The 23,959-nt window shown below is 41.6% G+C and overlaps 1 protein-coding gene across 1 annotated transcript; it reads left to right on the top strand.

Annotated features, from left to right (window-relative positions):
- Positions 1–813: 813 nt before the first annotated feature.
- Positions 814–23,955, top strand: MLH3 (mutL homolog 3). The gene is made up of 11 exons (XM_015420636.1): positions 814–4,049; positions 6,948–7,018; positions 9,461–9,565; positions 13,159–13,231; positions 14,924–14,995; positions 15,806–15,911; positions 18,378–18,537; positions 19,625–19,648; positions 20,727–20,805; positions 21,305–21,456; positions 23,857–23,955. Exons 1-11 carry the CDS (start codon positions 818–820, stop codon positions 23,941–23,943), a joined length of 4,161 nt encoding a protein of 1,386 aa, XP_015276122.1. The 5' UTR covers positions 814–817; the 3' UTR covers positions 23,944–23,955.
- The last annotated feature ends 4 nt before the right edge of the window (positions 23,956–23,959 follow it).

Here is a 23,959-nt window from a genome sequence, read left to right as displayed (position 1 = left end):
CTGGCCCGTGTGACCGGGGCCGTGATTGTGGTAAATGTGGATGGCTCAGGCAGAGATCCTTGATATGAGAATGTTGCAAGTAAATCCTTGTTTTCGTCTGTGAAATGTGGGGAGGCAGGCCCTGGCCGTATAGGCAGGCTGTGGTTGAAATATGTTAAGATCACAATGAGGTTTGCAGTGTGCTAGTCAGAGGACAAAAGGTGGCAGTTTTAGCTTTAACACATACTGTAGAAACTCTAGACAGCAATGATGAATGGATCTGAGGAGCATAAGGCAGAATGAATACAGTGAAATAATGCCACGTGTTTCCCAATACCATCCAGGTACCAGCTCACTTCTTGTGGCATTCTACATATTGCAATTATGTGCACCAATGCTGGGTAGAAAAGGTCAAGGAGAGCATCCTCCTGAATATATCTGGGCAAAAATAAAGATTGTTGTAAATAGTAGTGAGATGCATGAACTTGGGGGGGAGGTAGCTCATAAGTGTTATAATCTACAAATATCACTGTCTATCACAGTTTACTTCAGATACTTGTCATTGGGGGTTTATTCATTTAGTGTAGATGTTCAAATTAGATAGAACATATAGCAATGATAGTCATCTTAGAAATGAAAAGTATTATTCTGCAGCTGTTTAACTTTTTACAAAAATGCTCACTAAAGGTCTGTAGGGTTAATGTTGAAGGGTTTATGAGGACTCTGGTTAAAAATAATATACGTTTTTTTCTTTTCTTTTTTTAAACAGGGGATTCATAGAATGAGAAAGCACAATGCATATCCAGTCTCCTGAGATGTTCACCCCTCTGTTTTTGTCATGATCAAACGCTTGACTGAAGAAGTACAAACCAGTTTGCGTTCTGGAGTGGCCATCACTTCTCTGGGGCAGTGTGTTGAAGAGCTTGTCTTCAACAGCATAGATGCCAAAGCAACATGTGTGGCCATTAGACTGGATCTGGAAACCTTTAAAATCCAGGTTGTAGATAATGGCTCTGGAATGGGAAGAGAAGACCTCAGCAAAGCAGGGAACAGATACTTTACAAGTAAATGCTACTCTGTGGAAAACCTAGAAAATTTAACATGTTATGGCTTCCGTGGAGAGGCTTTGGCAAGCATTGCAAACATGGCCAGCATAGTAGAAATATCATCCAAGACAAATAAGATTGCAAAAACATTTTTGAAATTATTTCACAATGGGAAAGGGCTGGAAGTTTCTGAAGCAGAATTGAATAGACCAAGTGCTGGAACAACAGTGACCGTGTACAACTTATTCTACCAGTTACCCGTGCGAAGAAAATGCATGGATTCCTTACTAGAATTTGAGAGAGTAAGGCATAAGGTTGAGGCTCTTTCACTTATGCATCCCTCTGTCTCTTTTTCATTAAGAAATTATGCTTCCTGTTCTATGGCACTTCAGCTGCCCAAGACAAAAGATGTGTGCTCTCGGTTTTCTCAAATTTATGGTCTAGGTAAATCACAGAAATTGCGAGGAATATATCATAAGTCTGGAAGATTTGAGATAAGTGGCTATATCAGTTCTGAAGGGCATTACAATAAAAATATTCAGTTTTTGTATGTGAATGATAGACTGGTATTAAAAACAAGACTGCATAAGCTAATTGATTTTTTATTAAGAAAACAAAGTGTTACATGTAAAACCAAAGGTGGACCTGTGACCTCAAGTCCTGCTCGCCATCGTTCTGGTCCAGAGCTCTATGGAGTCTTTGTTATGAATATCAAGTGCCCACATGATGAATACGATGTGTGTTTAGAACCTGCAAAAACTCTAATAGAGTTTCGCAGTTGGGATGCTCTCCTGCTTTGCATTGAAGAAGGAGTTAAAGCCTTCTTAAAGCGAGAACATCTGTTTATTGAGCTGTGTGGTGAAGACATTAAAGAATTTAATGAAAATAATGGCTTTTGTTTGGGTTCTGCTATGGCTTTACATCCTTCTTTTCCTGAGGAGAAACACACAGAGGAGAATTTCAAGAGAGCTTGTGATAATATTGTGGATTCTTATGAAATGTGTAATCTCCAATCAAAGTCTGTCCAAAGAAAAATAACTCTTGAAAAGGAGACATCAGATCACTCAGGACCCACTAACAATGTGAAGGAAATATTTGCTTTCCCAGATTTGGCCATCAGTGAGACAATTCATGAAAGTAGCAATAAAGTGGGAAATCCTCTGCCCGACAAAAATGGCACCACTCTTGATCTTCTAGAACTGAGTAACCTGCACAAAGAGCCAAATGTATGCAATGATCCACAGACTGAGGTCATAAATTCCAAGAATCCACAAGAAGGCTGTGGACAGGATGTTTTGGATGCTGTAGAAATAGACAGTGATAGTGGGATGTCGCTTTGTTCTGAGACGTCTGGCAAAGACACAAACAGCCTGCATGATCCAGCATTTCAGGAAAGTAGCCCCAGCTCTGCAGCTCTTGGACACTTTGTAAATGTGAGAGATATTAATGTACAGAAACATCAGTTTCTCTTAAAAAGTGCTTTGGTGGGGAGATACAGGATGGCAGAAGAGAGCAGAGGTCCTCCTGTGGAGTTGAATCCTCATGGGTTAAATTCCTGTGGAGAAGCAGCAATAGAACAAGAATCTTTAAAGTTATGTTCTACAGGCCTTATAGTGCACCTGATGCAAAGTCAGCCACCAGATAAAACAGCAGACATTAACCATTCATCTAACATACCGCCTGTACTAGGTCCAGTAAGTGCCAGGGATGTATTTGACAAAAAGCTCAAGTTTTCAAATACTCAGGAATGTTCGAGGATAACTAAAGGAGGTATGTATCCAGGAAATGGCTATAAAAGCATGGAAATTGGGCATGCATCGGGCCAAAAGAATGAGATGGATTCACTTCCTGCAGTTGGCAGTGGTGACTTTGTGACACAATGTGTCAATGAACTGATTTCTATTGCTCCATCTGATTTTGTTCACAGTGTGGATAGTGCAACCTCAAGAAAGCAAATGCCTGAGAAGTTAACTAGATTTGAGCACTATACAAAACTAAGCTTGCATCCAAAACTAGGGTCATTAGATAGATTCAGGCGACGTTATGGGACCATAAAGAATACACAATCAGTGTCTGCGAAAAAGGGGGATGAGTTTGCAGTCCCAGCCTGTGTTGGTTCTCTCACGGATAAGAATAAAAATCTTGAACACTCAGGTATTTGTGACCTCCCAGCTAAAGAACATGTTGGATGTAATAATAATGGCCATGAGTGCCTTCTTCCTTTGGAAAAGTCTCAATTCTGCTCTGAAGAAAGCAGGAAAACACATATAAGAGAGAGCCCTCTGACCCTGACAGATTACTCTCAAAGCAGAACAAAAGCTCCAAGAAGCTCTGGATTCACAGGAACACTTGCCTCTAAAGTGTCTAGAATGAAGGGAAGCCTTAAAGAAACTATACATTTAGAACCCAGAGGGCAACCTTTTGAACAGTCTCAATTGTATTCAAGCCCCCCAAATGAAGGCAGATGTGGTCCCTCATCTCAAAATAATCTTTTGCAAAGTAACTATTCTATATCTCAATTGTCCACAAGAGAAGTAGGGACAAAGAGCCACAGTTTTGCTCCATGCTTTCCTGAGCAAAGTAATCCTGTGGAAATCTTTAGCACAGGAGCAGTGGATATGGAAGATACTGTCAGCCTTTGTTTCATTGACACTGATGGAGACTATGTAGTTTCCCAAAAGAGAAAATTGGCATTGCCTGATAATTTATGTCCTGAAGACACCTGTGAAGATACGAGTGCTATGGATGAATCTTCAAAGCAAAATGCTAACACCTGTGATCCTATAGTGGTTCTCTCAAGTAGCAGTGAAGGTGCTACAGATAATGCAAATCCAGAGGAGAATGAGGAGGCACAGAGTCATCCTTCTGAGTGGTTTGATCAGTTTGATGCATCCTTGGGTAGGACAGTATACATCAATAGAATGACTGGACTGAGCACCTACACTGCTCCTCCTGGTGAGGAACCTAAAGCTGTATGTACTAAAGATATCAGTACAATGGCTGTAAATGTTGTCATGGAGAATGGTAAGTTCACAATGTATAACTGGAAGCAATTCTAAGCAGACCTCCTCAGAGCAAAGTTTCATCTTATTCAGTGGGGCTTACTCTCAGGAAAAAGGCTTTAGAATTGCAGTCTTTGTGCTTCATCTACCACATACAGAATGTTCTTGCAGAGTTCAAATGGTCAAGAGCAGTAGCATAATCTGGGTTTCCTATAGGCTTGTTTAGTACACTTTTATCCTACCCTTTATCCAAGGAGCTGAGGGCAGTGTACATAATTTCCCCCCTCCTCCATGTTACCTTCCCAGGACACTATGATGTACATAAGGCTGAAAGAGAGAGTAACTGGCACAAGGTCACCCAGTGGGCTTCCGTAGCAGAGGCAATTCAAACATGGGTCTCCCAGGTCCTAGTCCAACACCCTGGCCCCTACACCACACTGGCTCTGAATCCTGTAGGCTTCATGCTCAGTTTCTACTAGTATAAGTGTGGTTCTGGTTTCATTCTGTATGCTTGTTTCAAGAACTCTTTAGGCCACATGGGAGATTACAAAGTCAATTCAATATACAGGAATTTTGGGCACTGGGGGATGCTATTGTAGTGTTTCTCAAACTTCCACAAGCTTGCTTCTAAAGTTGCTCTACATTTTGCCCCCCATCTTTTTAGTAAGTAAGCATGCATACTCTTAGATTTGGAACACTAATCCAACATTGGCATTAGTCAGGATTGCCAACCTCCAGTTTGGGCCTGGAGTCCTCCTAGCATTACAACTAATCTCCAGGCTACAGAGATCAGTTCTGGAGTAAACAGCAGCTTTAGATGGTGGAATCTACAGTGTTATACCCCACTGAAGTCCCTCCTCGTCCCAAATCCCCCCCCCTCCACAGCACTGCCCCCAAATCTTCAGGAATTTCCCAGGCCAGAGCTGGCAACTCTAGTATTAGTAGAGGCCATAGTATCTCTGTCCACTGAAAGTGGAGGAGGTGGAAACTGCCATCAAGTCACGATTAACATAGGTTTGATCACTGCATTGCTAAACCTCTGCTGCTAGAAGGAAAGTAACTCTGTGTCTGCCAGATTCAGACCACAGAAACTACTGTCCTCTTCCACCTGAACATTTAATGTGCACTTTTTCTTGGTAACTTCTCTTTATTAGTAATATATAACACATTGCCTGTAACTTTATTTCTTCATTATAAGGCATTGAAAAAGGTGTAATTCTGTTCTAGGTTTTTTAAGGGTCTTTTTGGGGCAGAGCTAACCACAGTTTGATCTTTTAATAGTAAAAATAACAGGATGAATTTGCAGACTTGTGTCTGTAAGAGCATATACAGAAGTAATTCTTTCATTGGCTGTTTAGGGTTCCAGTACACATGTCATCCTTTTAGAAGTGAGTTTATTGTTCCCTTCCTTCCAAGACCTCAGAAAGAGAGGCATTTGCAGAGCCAAGACTTCAGAGGTAGGCCCAGTTTGCCAGGACATAGAGTACTATGTTAAATAAAAACAAATCAAAGAAGGCTACCAGCTGTCCCAACAGGAACTTGGAATTACTCAAGGTCTGTTAACAATGGGACTTGTATGACTCACTTAATGTGTGAAATTGGAAATAACTCTCTTAGGTCAAAGTCAATTATTGAGTGAGCGTGGATAGTATGAGATGTCCAGTTCCATGCAAAACTCTATCTCTAGTTTGAGGAGAAATTACTTAATCTCCTCTTCTGATTGTGCTTTCATTCTAGGCTGAAAATGGCATCAGATGTAATTTTTAAGATCCAAGCAAAGTTGAATCATTGTTCTGGTATGCATCTTTTTCAAGTGGGAACAAAATGGGCAACTGACTTTGTGTCCTGTTAGGGCATGGTGGGTTGTACTAAAATGCAGGATGGACAAAGAACCAGATGCCATTTTAACAATCCTTTCCAAACCTTACCAATTCCATGGCTGGGAGGGCAGGGTATAAATATAATAAATAAAGAAATATTAGCCTGCTTTAGGTATAATAACAGAGACTCATTAGATTATAGAATCACAAAGTTGGAAGGGCCCATACAGGCACGGTCCATAGTGGGCATGGTCCTCTCTTACCTGGATGAATTGGATATAAGTAGGATAATTCTGAATAACATATCTGAATAACACACATTAAAACCTGTAAGGAAGAACAACTATTGTTTGTAATGAGCTAACCATCCCACATTGAGCCCAAGTTTGATAGTATCAGATTTGCATTCTGCTGAAAAATTACAACAGTTTTAATCTATTTAATCTATTTTGTTCTATTATTGAGTGTTCAGGGAGACTCAAATGCTCTCCCACTGTTCTTTTTTTGATGTCTGATATGTTCATCTGTTCTCTTGCATAGAGACTGTCCAGTTTGACAATGTAAACGACAGAAAGGCATTACTAACACATGGTAGCAGGTATCACATTATGGAATGTGCTGGTCAATGAGCCCTTGATGGTATAGCTAAAGTTATGGGGGTCATGTTATGTTGTTACTTCAGTGGATATGAAGCTAGAGGTGGCCTTGCACTTTATTGCAGGAGTGGTTGCTTTAGGATGGATGGGGCATAACTTTAAGGAAGGATCAGCAGATCCCTAAGGCCTGTGAAAGGAGCTGTCATCTTCCAGATATAGATCCCATATGATGCACCAGACAAGTTTTGCTTGTTAGCTGTATTACCAGTGACATTCTGAGTTATTAAGATATCCGTTTAGTGAGATGATGGTAAATCTAATTAAACACTTATTTCCCCCCCCCCTCTAAAGTGCAATGTGTGACTAGTCTGTTTGCAATGGGGAAAAAACTTTGTTGATGCATTTCAAATTTGATAGCATATCAAGTTTTCTTTTATGCAAGAGAAACATGTCAGGTGTGAAGCAGTCTTAAAAATTCAAAACTGTATGCATGTTCTGTTCTAGATGCACGAGGAGAATCTCTCCAGTCCATGTTTTCAGAGTGGGACAATCCAGTGTTTGCTCACTGCCCAGAGGTGGGTTGTATTTAGCTAGCCATGATTAGGAGGAATTATTTCATGTTTGTATTATGTTGTGACATTTTGGACAGGGATAGGGAAAATTTGCCATTATTATATAAACATTTATATAAACAGGGATTTTTTTGCTAGTAGTTGTATATGAGCCTTTTTTATGATGATCACTGCACTCTTGAAGTTAGTGTATTTTGCTTAGAGTTTTTTACTGAGAATCCAAAATGCTTGTGTAAGCCCTGCTTACATTGTTGAACCAACAGTCTTAAGCTGAAGAGGAAGCACTGCCCTCTAAAATGCCCCCCCCAAAATCTGGAGATTAAAAAGTTCAGAGTAGTGTGTTGCTGCCTTTTGACATTACATAAAGTAGCAGACAAAACATGGATCCCTAGCATGTAATAGTAGAAAACAGCAGAAAAACGCCAAGGGAATACCATCAAAGATTAAATGCACTTGAAATGTCTGAGTATAGGATATATTAAGTAAGTTTTAAATTGCAAATAAACGTCTATAATGAGTTGGTAGTCCACAACCCAAAACAAACACAAATGCAACGTTCCCAAATGCAATCATATGTGCTCATAGCATATCATTTATCAACATTGGAATACAAATAAACATAACAGTAATTGCACTCACAGGCGCTAATAACTGCCTTTATTTGAATTGCTCATTTTTGTATTATTATTACTTTAAGAATGATACACCTGTAATCCATTAGCTAGTGTACTTTTATGTGGGATGGTGCTGCTACTGTTTATGTGAACCCTGGGATTCAGTATAGTTAAAAGAACTGGTAGTCTATGTAGTTCTCTTTGAAATCGGGATAAATATATATATTGTCATCTGTTCATTTTCTTGAATATTTGAGGTATTGCATAGATTGCATGTTATATTATTACTTACAGTTCCATTATTCAGCTGTTTATCCAGAAGAAGAGAAACAGATCCATATATTTAATAAAGGCGTTGTTCAGCTACAGGAGATTTTTCACTGGTCGTCCTTTGCTTGACTTATGACTGCAGGAGGTCTTTGGACACTTTTATTGCATTTAAGTAAGGAGAATCGACCAGTTGGATTTATGTGCATACCTTGTTATTAGTGCCTGTCAGCGCAATTACTGTTATGTTTATTTGTATTTCATTGTTGATGCATGATATGCCATGAGCCCATCTGATTATATTTGGGAACATTGTATTTGTATTTGTTTTGGGTTATGGACCACCAACTCATTATAGACATTTATTCGTAATGTAAACACTTACTTATCCTGTACTCAGACATTTCAAGTATATTTAATCTTTGATGGTCTTCCCTTGGCATATTTCTGCTGTTTTCTACTTTTGACATTACATAGCAATGTGGTTGCTACTGTAAAGCTAACTGGCCCCTAAGATGAAATAGAGAAAGAATAAATGGATTCTGTCAGTCCATACTGCAGACACTGGTGTGTTCCTCTGGTTTACAGAATATTTCAGGAGAGCTTCTTGCATTGGTGGAAAGTTCCTTGCACTACAGGAACACAGAATTCAGGCACAGCAGAATGAGCTGCAGGATCCAACTAACTCATGACTATATGTACTATAATTTTAAATTATGTTCCTTTTCCTCATGAGAGATACTATTTTTTAATTGTATTTGCAGTGTTTGCAGCTGAATCTAATTGAGGTTAATGGAATCTATTCCCAAACAACTTTAACATAGATGTGTTCGTCAATGTACAAAATTTGTGCTAATGTGCACACACATATTTTTAATTGGCTACATTGACTTTTAAAAAAATGGAAACAAAGTCTCAGTATTCAAGGAACTTGATTCTGAATAGATGAGTTACCTTTAACATGCGTGCCCTCATTAAGTGAGGATGTAGAGTAACAGCTAAGTACAAGACCTTGTAGTGGTGCATGCTCTGGTAACATCTATATTAGACTACTACAGTGTGGTCTGTATGGGGCTACTCTTGAAGAATGTCTCGAAGCTACAATTGATGCAGAATACTGTGGCCAGAATCCTGCTTGTAGGGACCATATAATTCCAGTCTTGTTCCACCTACATTGGCTCTCAATTTGCTTCCGGTCTCAATTCAAGGTTTTGGTACTTACCTTTAAAGCTTGATACCTTACAGACTGCCTACTCCCGTATGGACCTACTCAGCCACTATGATTATCTTTGGAAGACCTGCTTCAGGTACCCCTGCCATTTGAGGCTAGACAGTTGACAACTCAAGACAGGGCCTTCTTTGTTGTGGCACCAAGATTATGGAATTCCCTCCCCAAGGAAATTAGTCCCCTTCTGTCCTGTTCTATCGTGGTCTTCCACCACTGGGTGAAGACTTCACCTTTCCTCCTGTTCATGTGCTTGTGTCTTTTAATTTTTGATTGTTTATACACACACATACTGGTGTGGGTATCCTAAGATGTTATTTGACATTCTTTGTTTTGTAGGTTGCTCTTGATGTGAGCAGTGGACAGGCTGATAACCTTGCTGTGAAAATCCATAATATCCTGTATCCTTACCGGTTCACCAAGGACATGATTGAGTCAATGCAGGTAAGCTTCCTAGCATATGCTTAAATGGCACTACTGCAGCTGTCACTAGACAAAGAACATTGTATTCATTGTTGTTGAGATGCAGATTGGTACAGCCACAGATCTTTTCATTCACTTGCCCATCCTCTATGATAAATGCTATCATGTACCAGCAATTCAGATAATGAGCTACTCATTGCAAAATTCAGGCTTAAACTAAAGAAAGTTGGGAAAACCACTAGGCCATTCCGCTTTGACTTAGATCACATCCCTTATGAATATAGAGTGGAGGTGAATAATAGGTTTAAGGGACTAGATTTGATGGACAGAGTGCCTGAAGAACTATGGATGGAGGTTCATGACATTATACAGGAGGCAGCAATCAGCACCATCCCAAAGAAAAAGAAATGAAAGAAAGCAAAGTGGCTGTCTGATGAGGCTTTACAAAAAGCAGAGGAAAGAAGGAAAGCAAAAGGCAAAGGTGAAAAGAAAAGATTTACCCAACTGAATGCAGATTTCCAGGGAACAGCAAGGAGAGATAAGGAGGCTTTCCTGAATGAACAATGCAAAGTAAAAGAGGAAAACAATAGAATGGGGAGTACTAGAGATCTCTTCAAGAAAACTGGAGAAATCAAGGGAACCTTCCGTGCAAAGCTGGCCATGATAAAGTTCAAAAACAGTAGGGACCTAACAGAAGCAGAAGAAATTAGGAAGATATGGCAAGAATACACAGAAGAACTATACAAGAAGGACCTCAGTGTCCTTGACAACCACGGTGCTGTAATCACTGACCTCGAGCCAGACATCCTGGAGTGTAAAGTCAAATGGGCCTTAGAAAGCATTACCAACAACAAAGCTAGCGGAGGCAATGTATCCCAGCTGAACTATTCAGAGTCTTAAAAGATGATGCTGTTAAAGTGCAGCACTCTATATGCCAGCAAATATGGGAAACACAACAGTGGCCACAGGATTGGAAAAGGTCAATTTACATTCCAATTGCAAAGAAGGGCAATGCCAAGGAATGTTCAGACTATTGCACAATTGCACTCATTTCACACGCTAGCAAGATCCTACAAGCTAGGTTTCAACAGTATGTAGATAGAGAGGGTGAAAGAGGTGAGCGCAAAAGTTGGCTTGAAACTCAGCATCAAAAAAACTAAGATCATGGCATCTGGCCCTATCACTCCTTGGCAAATAGAAGGGGAAGTCATGGAAGCAGTGACAGAATTCACATTCCTGGGATCAAGATCACTGCAGACAGTGACCACAGCCATGAAATTAAAAGACACATGCTTCTTGGGAGGAAAGCTATGGCAAACCTAGACAGAATAATAAAAAGTAGAGACATCACCCTGCCAACAAAAATCCATATGGTCAAAGCGATGGTATTCCCAGTAGTAATGTATGGCTGCAAGAGTTGGACCATAAGGAAGGCAGAGCGCCAAAGAATAGATGCTTTTGAATTATGATGCTGGAGAAGACTCTTGAGAGTCCCTTGGACTGCAAGGAGATCAAATCAGTCAGTCCTAAAAGAAATCAACCCTGACTGTTCCCTGGAAGGCCAGATGCTGAAGTTCAAATACTTTGGCCACCAAATGAGAAGGGAGCACTCACTGGAGAAGACCCTGATGCTGGGAAAGATTGAAGGCCAAAGAAGAAGGTAACGGCAAAGGATGAGATGGTTAGACAGTGTTATTGATGCAATGAACATGAGGTTAAGCAGACTCCAGAGCACGATGGAAGGCAGGAGGGCCTGGCATGATGTGGTCTATGGGGTCGTGAAGAGTTAGAATCAACTATGTGACTGAACAACAACAACAGCAGCAATTCTGCCATTTATACTGACAAAACTGGACTGTCTATGGAAGAAAATAAATGGACACAAATCAGACCTTGCAAAGGGACACACAGAAACGAGTGGATGAACGCTTCAGAGTGCAATCCTAACCAGGGTTAAAGGTAAAGGTTTCCCAGTCAAATCTTACTTTAGGTTTGCGGTGCTCATCTCCATTTCCAAGCCAAAGAGCCAGCGCTGTCCAAATACATTTCCGTGGTCATGTGGCTGGCATGACTAGACGTCAAGGCACACAGGACGCTGTTACCTTCCCGCCGAAGCGGTACCTATTTATCTACTTGCAATTTCTTGCTTTCGAGCTGCTAGGTTGGCAGGAGCTGGAACCAGAGACGGGAGCTCATTCCATCATGCGGCTCTCGGGCCTCGAACAGCTGAACTACTGACCTTCCAGCATGCAGTTCAGCGTCTTAACCACCCTTCTAAATCCATTGAGGGCTTAGAGAGGTATGATTATGGTTGGGGTTGCACTGTCTGTTCTCCTGGATATTCAGTAACAGATTCGAAAGTTAGACCAAGGTGGATAGCCGTGTTGGTCTGAAGCAATAGAACAAAGTTAGAGTCCAAAATGACACCTTTAAGACCAACAAAGTTTTATTCAAGGTGTGAGCTTTCGTGTGCATGCACACTTTGTCAGATGATGGAATGGAATTACATATCATAGTTGTTTATATAGGAGTGGTTTGTTAAATTAGCATGCAAAATAGTGAGGACACACTTTTTTAACAGATCAAAAGTATAACAAGCTTAGTTCTTGGTTATGATCTCTTTCAGTTCAACTAGGGGGGAGGGGGAACAACATAGGTAATAAATATGTTAGAACTGGAGATTGATGTGCCCTAATTTGTGAGAATCCAATCCTTAGACCCCATCCTGGCCCGTAGCTACCATGGGGCCCACCTGGCCTGGCCCCCTAGTGTTTCTTCTGGGCCCCCTCCCTCCTGAGCTGCCCCCAAAGTGTTCCAACTTACCACCTGCACTGTACTTTCTTTTAATTAGCCGGTGCCCCCCCAAGGCCCCCTCCCAAAGAATTCCCTAGCTATGGGGCTGAATCCATCTCCTTTCAAGCATGGAGGTGAATTTTACAGCATCTTGGCTGTGTAGAGTGTTTTTCTTGTGTCCCCCAAAAAAGAACAAAGAACAAAACAAAACAAAGAAAGTTGCCATACTTCAGCAAAGAAATTTCAAAGTGCAGCTCCAGTGCGAAGCTGCTGAATTGGAATTGATATGCAGATTTGACACTGTCAGACTTGAGTTTACTAAGAACTGGGAATGAGTAAGGTGACTGAGGCTCTTTAGAGGTTTAAATATACTGTTCATATTATTTGCCAGTTTGCAACAGGTGATCCATACCCACTCTCAGTTGATTGTTCTTTTGACTGGTTCTTGTTCATTGTTCTGCAAAATAATGCAACATGCTGCTGTCTTGGTTGCTGGGTCTTCTGGTTTTGGTATTCAAGAACTCTTTCCTCTGCCCCTTCCTTCTTTCTGTACCTGTGTATATATTTCTGGCAACTGAATGTAACTCTTCATGCATCCAATGAAGTGGGTGCTGACTCCTAACAGCTTATGCCATAATACAGTTGTTTGTTATGTAGGGTACCACAAGACACTTTGTTGTTTGGTTGCAACAGGCTAACACAACTAATGCTACACAACAAATCGTTAGACATTTAGACAACTTTAAAGTCTTTTTGTTGAATGATTACATAGTTACTATTTGGAATGTTTAATCAATAATTATAATGTTTATGTTTTACAGGTCCTTAATCAAGTGGACAATAAATTTATTGCTTGTTTAATCAACACTAGGCCAGATGAAAACAAGGAGATGGGTAAGAGTTCTGTCCCTTTAAAATTAATAGAGATTAAACTTTTTGACTGGACATGGAATGGGAACAGAAAAATTATATCAAATCAGCCCAATGGTCAATCTTCCTTAATATTCTTGTTTCTTGTTGTTTCTTTACCATTTTAACCCATGCCAATTCCTATGGATGTACTAGCATGCACAAGATGTGATTTGTGATCTTTCACTGCAAATATTTAAAAAGCAGCATTTGTAGGAAGAGGTAAGCCAAAAGCCAAATTCTGTGCCTGACAGCACTTGCACACAACTAGCTTAGCACAGAGTGAAGCTGATGATAGATATATAAGCAAAGCTTTCTCTGACACTACTATATGAGTAGGTTGGCACAAAAAATAAAAAAAGTTCTTAACTAAAAACCCAACAATGTAAACTATGCTATAAAAATGGCAAAATATGTTGCTTCCAAAGCTGTAAAAACATTAAAAATAAACAGTGCCATCCAGCAAATGCACTGGTTGTGTCAGCTCCAAACTGGATACGTAGAACAAGACCATGCAAAGTAGCTTGAGAAGCTGTGTGAATTCAAATTATGAGAGTCATTTACCATACCAATTAGTGAAATGTTGGTTAACATTGAGTAGATCGTGTCGTGGATAGAGTGCTGGACTGGGAAATCTTATGTTCAAGTCCAGTCAACCGAAGAATTCTTGGGGTAACTGTGGCCATGTCTCTCTCTCCTGATGCCCCTGAGGCCCTCACCCCCTAGGAACTCTGCTTTTTGGTACAGCTCGTTCCCCCATTTTGTACATGTGTACACCTCTGTGTGGGCCTATGTTTGATAGAAGGAGCCTGAATTAAGCTACTATCAAAAAGGTCAGTCCAAGAAAGGAATGCAGGGCAGCTCCGATATCAATCATGCAAGTCCCACCCTAAGAGGGGTTCAGTAGAGGACCATTTCCCCCCCAAGGCCCTTGGTGCCTCTTCCCATCTGAAGAAGTGTAGTCCCACCCTAAGAGGGGTTCAGTAGAGGACCATTTCCCCCCAAGTCTCTGCGGTGGCTCAAGTGGTTAAGACGCTGAACTGCAGACCTGAAGGTCGGTAGTTCGGCAGTTCAAGACCCAAGTACTGCATGACAGAGTGAGCTCCCATCTCTGGTCTCAGCACCTGCCAGCCTAGCAGTTCGAAAGCAAGGAATTGCAAGTAGATAAATAGGTACCACTTCGGTGGGAAGGTAACAGCGTTCCGTGCGCCTCAGTGTTTAGTCATACCGGCCACATGACCACGGAAATGTCTTTGGACAGTGCTGGCTCTTTGGCTTGGAAATGGAGATGAGCACCGCATCCCTAGAGTTGGATTTGACTGGCTTTCGAGCAAGGGAAACTTTTACCTAAGGAGCTATTGGACTCTTGCTCTTTTCTACTGCTACAGACACACTAACACGGCTATCCATCTTGATCTATCTTACCAGATAATTTGATCCTAACTAATGACCCAGACTTTCCAAACAATAAACGATGGGCCTATTCTGGCAATTTCCCAGCTATCTCAACGACTTACATTACAGTCCTGACACGTGTAGACTGATTTGGGTCTCTCTCTCTCTTTCATCCTAGCCTAACCTCACAAGGTGGGAATAAAGTAAAATGAAAACTGAAATACATTTATACTGAAAGTATGATAGAAATAAAGGTGATGATCTTCTTTTTTACATTTCCAGATGGAAACCTTCTTGTGCTGGTGGATCAACATGCCATCCATGAACGTATCCGTCTTGAGCAACTTATCATAGGTACAGATTCAGTTGATGGAGCACAATGGCTTCATTCCTGAGAAGATAATGTGGGGGAAGTACAAACTATCTGATCAGTTGTGGTGACCATGTAATTAATTGCAGAGAATGGAAATATGGTATTAGTTTGATTGGGTACTTGCTCAGGGATGGCCAGTGCCCCCCTCCCCCAGTGATGGCGAAGCATCTGCTGCTTTATTTTGTTCTCTCTTTACACATAATATTTTTTGGCAGAATGCAAATTGCTTAAACTACCTACAAGGGATGTAGCTGCTTCAAACCTTAGGAGATTCTGGCCAGAACTTTACAATACTCAGCAGCAGTCCATTGTGCATGTAACAGTTCATTGACCTCTTCGTCAACAAGAGCTATGAATTTCCTATAGAGAAGAGTCCAAGAGAAACTGCTCTGGTTGTGACTTGGCAGCATAACTGCTAAAGAATGTGAAATGCCCTCTGGGACTGAGGGAAGTGTTTGTTGAAGGGTATGGTAATAGAGTCATACACTTCTAACAGTTCACTCTGTTGTATTGTGAGATGGTCATTTGTTGAAGGAAATGTAATAAATGTTTATTAGGATGGCTACAATTGACACTGGCTGGGAATCTGTGTGTGTTAAGAAGCCTATTGCTGAAGGCAGAGAATAGTACAGAGAATATTTCTATTTCTTAACTATCAGTTACCAGATAATGTGGTCATTTCTTATTGTATACATGTGCAGTGTTCCTGGCTTGAGGGATATGGGGGGGACAGACATTGAGGATGGTTCCTGTATGCTAGTTAAAAAGGAGCTCATTTGTTCTGCCCTCAGATTCCTATGAGAAGCAGTCTGAAGCATCAGGTAAGAAGTTGCTGGCTTCCACTGTGCGTCCACCACTGGAGATTGAGATAACAGAGGAGCAGAGAAGACTCTTATGGTTTGTACTAGCCACTGTGTTAAATATATTGGCTGATTCTTCAATGCCAATGCTGGAGTTTTTCCCAGTGCTGGAGTTTTTCCCAGTATGTGCTGGAAAGATTAGATAGTTCATCAGTTGCAGTGTGAAAGAGAAAAACGAAGGGCCAAGAGAGTCAGTTGTTGGGAAGAAGCTCTGGAGCTTGTGTTTAGCTTACTGAACAGAAGGGTGGGGTGGGGGAGTATGTTGCCAGCTTTCTAATGTTTAAAAGGAAGTCAGAATGAAAGGGGAGGGAATTAATTGTTCATTCTGTCTGCTGAAGTCAGTAGAAGAGGAATAAGTTCACACAGGCAGGGGAATGTCTGGGTAAGCCCTGGAGAAAAGGCTTTAAATAAGAGCACCTAGAGATTTTCCTGTGGTTTGGGTGCCAAATTGCATCAGTTTTTCTCTGAGCTACCTCACAACATGATTTTCCATTTGCTGTCTTTCTGTGGTTTCTTTGTTGTTACTCTGTGTTTTTCAAACCAGATCAAAAATGGTTTGAGAATACATGGAGAGGAAACCACAGAAGGGACAACAAATAGGAAATGATATTGTAAAGAAGACTGGAGTTCTTCAGTTCAGTACCCAACCCATGGGAAAACGTCATGTGAAAGGTCCCAGTATAATAAACACCCTAAGGAATAAACACCCTAAGGAAAATATGAAATCCTGTTATTCAAAGATTTTTCCTAAAAGATTTGCATAGATATTTTGTGTTTTTAATTTTCTGCAATCCATAAATGAGAATCCTTGATTATACATTGGCAATATTAGGGTAATTGATGTTTGACAGTTTTTTTTAACTGGAAGGGAAAATAGCATGGTATAGCCCAGTCTTGTCATAGAATCACAGAGTTGGAAGGGACCTCCAGAGTCCTCTAGCCCAAAGCCCTGCACAATGCAGGAAATTCACAAATATCTTCCTTCACACACACACCCAGTGACTGCTGTTCCACGCCCAGAAGATGACAAAAACCCTCCAGGATCACCAGCCAAACTGGCCTGGAGAAAAATTGCTTCCTGACCCCAAAGTGGTGATCAGCATTTCCCTGGGTGTGTAAGAAAGGACCACAAGAACTAAGCACTGATGCAACCCTTCCTGCCCTCCCCCTCATGAAAGCTCATATCTTGAATAAACCTTTGTTGGTCTTAAAGGTGCCACTGGACTCTAAATTTGTTCTACTGCTTCAGACCAACACGGCTGACTACCTGGATGATCTGCCTAAATTCACAGAAACAGCATTGCTGTCAAATGGCCATCTAGCCTCTGTCTGAAAACCTCCAAAGAGGGTGAGCCCACCACCTTCCAAGGAAGCCTGTTCCACTGAGGAACTGCTCTAACTGTCAGGAAGTTCCTCCTGATATTTAGCCAAAAACTCTTCTGATTTAATTTTAACCTGTTGGTTCTGGTCCGACCTTCTGGGGCAACAGAAAACAACCCTGCACCATCCTTTGTATGATAGCCCTTCAAGTACTTGAAGATGGCTATCATATCACCTCTCAGTCGTCTCCTCTCCAAGCTAAACATACCCAGCTCCTTCAACCTTTCCTTATAGGACTTGGTCTTGGAAACTAAGCAGAGTTCGTACTTGGATGGGAGACTACCAAGGAAGACTCTGCAGAGGAAGGCAATAGCAAACCACCGCTGCTTCTTACTTCCCTTGAAAGCCCATTGCTGGGGTCACCATAAATCAGTTGCAGCTTGATGGCATGTACATACATAATTATTTTCTTCTGATTACAGTAATTGTGGAGGCCCTGGGCAAATACTTTTCAGCCTAGTTTCAGGTTTATAAAGAAGATCCTTGTATTCTTTTCTTCACAGTAAAACTGCACATCTGTCCAAATTAACTCAATTTTTCCTTACTGTTTATTTGTTTAGACCGTATTCTAATACAATTATAATTAAAATGAAAAATGGACATTAATTTGTTATTAAAATAATCTACCACATTATTTTCAAAATATTCCTATCATATATGGGCCACCACAAAAGCAGACACCACCTTTCAATGGAGAAAGCAAGTTCTGTGCACCCTATAATAGTCTCTGCTATGAATGTGCTTCCTCTTCCACTAAAACTTCCGTTTGTGCATGATCTATGGTTTTCAGTGGGGCCTTGCATATACAGAAATTTTAGCAGAAGAGGAATCACACTCCACAGCAGAGACTATCCCTCACAGACAGAACTAATTCATTATGATCCAAGCCAATATCCAAATTAGCAAGAATCTTTTCTTTGTAAAATGGGCTCAAAATATTTATGTCCCACCTTCTTGTGAATAAATAATTCAAGAGATAATGTGGGAAATGCTTTATTATAGCCTGCTTTGTTTTTTAGAAAGTGTAGTAACTATGGCTTGGGATTTTGAGCATCCGAAGAACGGGGAATATCTGGGGCTGATCTTCCATTTCTGAGGCTTGTGCTTAAATTTTAATTTGCAGGTGCTGTCACAAAAGTCTAGAGGAATGGGGCCTTGAATTATCCTTTCCGGAGAATAATCCCTTGCAGATTCTGGTAGGAAAAGTGCCACTGTGTTTTGTCGAGAGAGAGGCCAGTGAATTGCGCCGTGGAAGACAGACAGTGGCTAAGAGCATTGTGCAGGTGAGATGGAGATGCAAGAAATCTATTGGATAGGATTCAGTGCCGCCTGAGTGGAAAAGAAAACATACTCAGTGCAGTTCCACTTGTGCAAACAGCAGTGCAGCAGCAGCACATAGTACTGCTTTCAACTGTATTCAAGCAAGCTGAGGGTACCTGCTTTGAACTATAAGGAAAGCTGGGATATGAATATTTTATTAAATAACACATTTCCTTTAAGAGATACTGGTCATGTTCCCTTGGGGGGAACAAGCATTTTAATATTGTGTTTGTGAGCTCATTATATAGGGTACTTCTTGGTTTCATCCACATACTTTCCCTTGATACTGCTGGTATATTATACTCAGTATATCCTCTGTGTAATAGAGAGTGGTGGCGCAGGCAGTAAAAAAGCCTGCAAGGTAATCCATCAACAGCTTTAAGCTGTCCGAGTCCCACCACGGCCAGGGTGAGCTCCCAGCCCGTGTCCTAGCTCCCGCCTACCCAGCGGTTCGAAAGCCTAGCAAGTAGATAAATGGGTACCTGCCTTAGGTGCAGGGGGGCACCCGCCTTCGGGTGCAGTGACGGCAAAAAAAGAACTGTGGTGCTGGTGGCAGGCAACGGTGACGCCGGCGAGGCGATCCGGCAAGAACATGGCGGCGAGTTGACATTGAGCAGCAGGCGGGGATTGGTCCAGAGACGCGGCAATGCAGCATGGCCAGAGCCAATCGGACAGAGGCCAGTGCAGCAGTCGTCGCACAATCACAGGCTGTGGAACTACCCCAGAAGGAGCCGCTGCAGAGCCGCGCCGAGATAGAACCCACCACGAGGAAGCCGCAGAAAGAAGAATATATTAAAAAAAAGAAGCCTGGTAGGCACTCACCTTCCCGATACATTGTGTGGCCCTAGCTAGAAAGTTATAAAATCCCCATGTAAACCGCTCAGAGCCTCCGGGATGGAGCGGTATGAAAATTGAATAAATAAATATGTGGTATGTAACGTTTGTTATCTGAGGTTATGATAACCACTGTGATGGATGGATGACTAATGATTGTGAAGCTGAACACAACTACATTAGACTGATTTGCATCTTTTTGCCATTTTATTTTAGGAGTTCATTCGAGAGCAAATTGAGGTATGTTATGAATTGGATAGACTTCCACATTACCTTCCTAATGCAGGGATGTATATTTGAATTCTTGCTTTAGAATCTTTCAGACAAGACTGGATCTCCAGCATGTTCTTCCTTTGTGAATAGCAGCAACAGGACTATAGTTTCAGAGAAGGGGGCAGGGGAGGAACCCTCCCCACCATGTTGCTTTCCAGATCTCCTCATATGACACATTCCTAGAGCTGGTATTTGCACTGCTGGGGGATCCATTCCAGCATTGTACAACAACCTATATCCTTCCCCAATCCGGGCAAATAGCAGCTGTCCTTCCACCTTGTAAGGATTACAACAAAATAATGTGTGTGAAGTATTTTGAGCACTGAAAGCACTATATAAATGCTGAGTGTTGTTATTGTTGGAGCAGTCTAGCTATTTCAAAGCAAATGTTTACTCTGGCCCACTGATAGGAGGAAGTTCACTCCCTTCTTTAGGACTGTAAAATGGAGGGTAGCTTCCAAAACAAGTACAATAAAGAACAATCCACAGAAGGGAGTAAGGGCGGGGTATAAATCAAACAAATAAATAAAATGTTCATTAATAAAATAGTTATTCATTAGGTGAACTGTATATATCTGTAAACTGGGTAGAGAGAGTAAAATAAACATTCTACATGCCACATGGATTGTTGTGATTCTAAATTAGGTGGGTGGGGAACGGAGATTTATGTTTTTACATTTGAAGGATGATATGTAAATCCTCTCTTAGTCTGTATAACAGAATCGCTAATGATAGAGACTCTCTTAGTCTGTATAACAGAATCGCTAATGATAGAGACCAAACAGCCAAAGAGTAACTCCAAACAGAGATGACTCCAGGACGTTTGGGGGATTGTACACAGGACAACAATAGTGAGCCCCCCCTCCCCCCTCCCCGCTCTCACCAAGGAATGAGGCTGAAGCCTGCTTGTTCAGCTGCTTCCACAAGGGGGTGCCAAAATCTGTGCTGCCACAGGTAGCAGCAGCGTGTGGCACAGGAACTATATCTAATTGTTGGGATGTTTTCTTAATCTTTGAGAAATGCAATAATGTCTTTCTGCTTTCAGCTACTACAGACCACAGGAGGAGCACGAGGAACACTGCCACTAACAATTTTGAAGGTTTTGGCTTCCCAGGCTTGCCATGGTAAGGAATATACTCTCCATGCCACCTGCTTCTTTCACAGCACACTTCTAGCCCTTTCAGACTACTCAAGGATAACTTTGTTAAAAGCAGGGTAGTATAGATTGTGGCTAAATGAGTACCCCCAAACATCATTCTATCATTAGGGTCTAGCAGCTCAGTAAATTGCATGTTCCCTGTAATAAATAAAACTAGCTGCCTGTGGGGACCATTTCACCACAGGCACCTCTGACAGAAGAATCTGGAAGCATAATATTATGATTTTGTTGTGCTTTCATTATATTCCATTTTTATTTATTTTTGGAACATATCTCTGAATACTAGACATTAGGGAAAGGACACATCTTTAAGTCTGACTTGTAAATCTGATCTGGCAAGACAGCTCTTATGTTTTTAAGTGAGGAAAGGGCCAGGCTCCCGTCCTATTCAGCTTCAGAGCTAGGAGGGAACTGCTCCTGCTTGCAGAACTTCAATTTCTGTATTTCTCCCCCCTCTCTTGCAGGTGCAATTAAGTTTAATGACCCATTGACTTTTGAGGAGAGTTGCCAGCTAATGAAAGCTCTGTCTTGTTGTCAGTTGCCCTTCCAGTGTGCTCATGGGAGACCCTCCATGCTGCCTCTTGCAGATACCTCTCACTTGCAGCAGGAAAGTCAGGTACATGCTATGAAGCTGATAAAAATGCATAGGATGATTTAACTGAATGCGCTTGTCCTATGCAGATCCCATACTAACCAACAACTTAGTTCTCCTTCTCTTCTAGTTTAAAAGCAACACGTTCTTCATGTGGCACAGAGATAGTGGTTAACTGAAGGGTTTTTCCATATTTTTTAAATGTGTCAGAGTGCAGAAAAGGGGAGAACCTTTTTTTGGCTTACTGAAAATGTTTCATTAAGTAGGAAAGGATAATGAAGTATGATGTTTTCCTCAAGATCTCTTTTCCAAATGGACCATCTAAGATGGTGGGGATATCATGCAGACAAGACCCCAGTTGAAACATGCCTCTATGCTTATGTGGTATGTAAAATCCTCACCTTAATTCTTGCAGGATAACCTACAAATAAGGAAACTACAAGTCTCATAGGGCCATGGCAGACAATATGGCTCAGTGTCTGCAGTGCTGGATTTAGACTTAGGACTTTTGAATTAAAATACCAACTCAGCCATGGTCTCATGGGGGTAGTATTAGGCATATCATAAACCCAAAGCCTTTGTTTGCCTCATAAAATTAGACTATAGACTGCAGTACCGGACAGGCTGCTGCTGCCTGCTCTCTTTTGGTGGCAACAGGATTGAGGCACCCTGAGAGGAATGGGCCCCCATCTACGGGATGGTGCAGGGCTGCAATAGCAATACCTCCCTCCTCTCAGGGCAGAAAAAGGACATGCAATGGCAGCTTGCTTGCCTGGGTGTGTACTGATAGCTGCTAGAAGCAACCATTATCCTTCCCTGCACACTTCCCCCCAAAGAACAAGCAGCAGCTTTAGGTGTGGTCAGTACTGGACCTTCTCCAGACCTGTCTTGGCGTTCCATCATTCCCAACTGCTCTCCTCCCCCACTCATCCAAAGCAAGAACATCAATGGGGCTCCAAGCAGCTTTTGCTCATTTGCTGCACTTTTGACTCAGATAGTGGCTGCAAAACAAATTTTCATGTAGCATGGGACACGGAAAAAAATGCTTACATGATAAGATTCTTACTAAATACTACTTCTCCCCTTCCCATCTAGGTTTTCCCATCAATGTATCTAATTCTCATCATGGCAAATCTGTGGATACTTAAATCCTGAAACTGTACCCGTGAACAAATAAAAAGTCTTTTTGCAAACCTGAGAAAAGCCCCAGCATTGCAGAAAAATATGAAATCTTTTTTTAAAAATGGGGGACTAACCCTCTCAAAATAACAGAAGCTGCACCTGTAGCATTAAGACACAAATGCTCTCAGTGACCATTGCTAGGCAACCACAACTGTATTGCCAGCCTTCAAGTCTTGGTTTTTGTCAGCAAAAGGCAGGGAGAGGGGCAGGGCCTTTTTCAGGGCTGTTTTAGTGTTTGAGGGAGGACTCGTTGAGCAAGGCCTGGCAGCAACCAGCAGGTGTCTTGATAGCACCACAACTGGATGACTTAGCCAGGAATGACTGTTTGCTACTGTTCCACAGCAGCCACCCCACTAGTGGTTAGAGTTACAGTAAAGTCAGTGTGGTATAGTGGTTAGAGTTACACACTAGGATCTGGAGATCCAGGTTTAAACCCCAACTCTGCTGTGGATGCTTACGTGATGAGTTTGGGCCAATCACACACACTCAGCTTAACCTTCCTCACAAGGATAAAATGGAGGAAAGGAGAACAATGTAAGCAGCTTTGGGTCCCCATGGGGGAGAAAGATGTATGAAGGTATATATGAAGTAACTAAATAATAAACCTATCTGGAAAAGGGAGGGCAGATAAAAGGTAGGTTGGTGGGTGGGAAGGAGAGAAGGGAAGGTGAGGATATGAGGGTTGCTAAGAAGAGGGATTTTTTTAAAGAGGAATCAGTGTGGGGAAGGAGATGCACGTGAAAATGAGATGCCTCCAGCCAAGTCCTAGCAGGTTCCTGACTGTGCAAGTGGGACATAGTTTCCCCACGTACAGGCTGCTGGGGCAGGGAAGGAGGGAAAGCTGAAGATAGAGGAGCAGATAAAAGGAGGCTGGCTGGCTGGCTAGTGGGAAGTAGAGAAGAAAGCAGGAAAATGAGAGAGGCTATGGGGCTTTCACAGAAGAGAAACAGGAAAAATGGGGGAAGGTAAAATGAGATGCCTCCCACAAATCCTTGCAGGTTTTCCGCTTGTTTTGCTTTAGTTTTGTATTTGGAATAAATGTTTAATTATCACCTGTACACATTACTTTTTGGGAGGGAAGATATTTGTATGGCACAGATTCTCATTTATTGTACATAAACCCTCTGATCATGTTCTTAGCATGAATATCTATTTGTATAGAAAATAATCATGGTCATTGGATTATATTCTCTCTGTTGAGGCATGTGGTGTCAAATCATTAAATGCCATTTCTTCCTCCAGCCTAAGCCTAATCTGGCTAAACTAAGAAGAATGGCTAAAGCCTGGCAGCGCTTTAGGAAAGAAAAGGATCTCACTGGGAAAACATAAGCCCTATCTCAGTGCT

The sequence above is a fragment of the Gekko japonicus genome, unplaced genomic scaffold (assembly GCF_001447785.1).
Source record: "Gekko japonicus isolate JY-2015 unplaced genomic scaffold, Gekko_japonicus_V1.1 scaffold1050, whole genome shotgun sequence".
Classification (NCBI taxonomy): Eukaryota; Metazoa; Chordata; class Lepidosauria; order Squamata; family Gekkonidae; genus Gekko; species Gekko japonicus.
The sequence above is the reverse complement of the archived record's forward strand: the minus strand, read 5'-3'. Positions and strand labels throughout refer to the sequence as shown.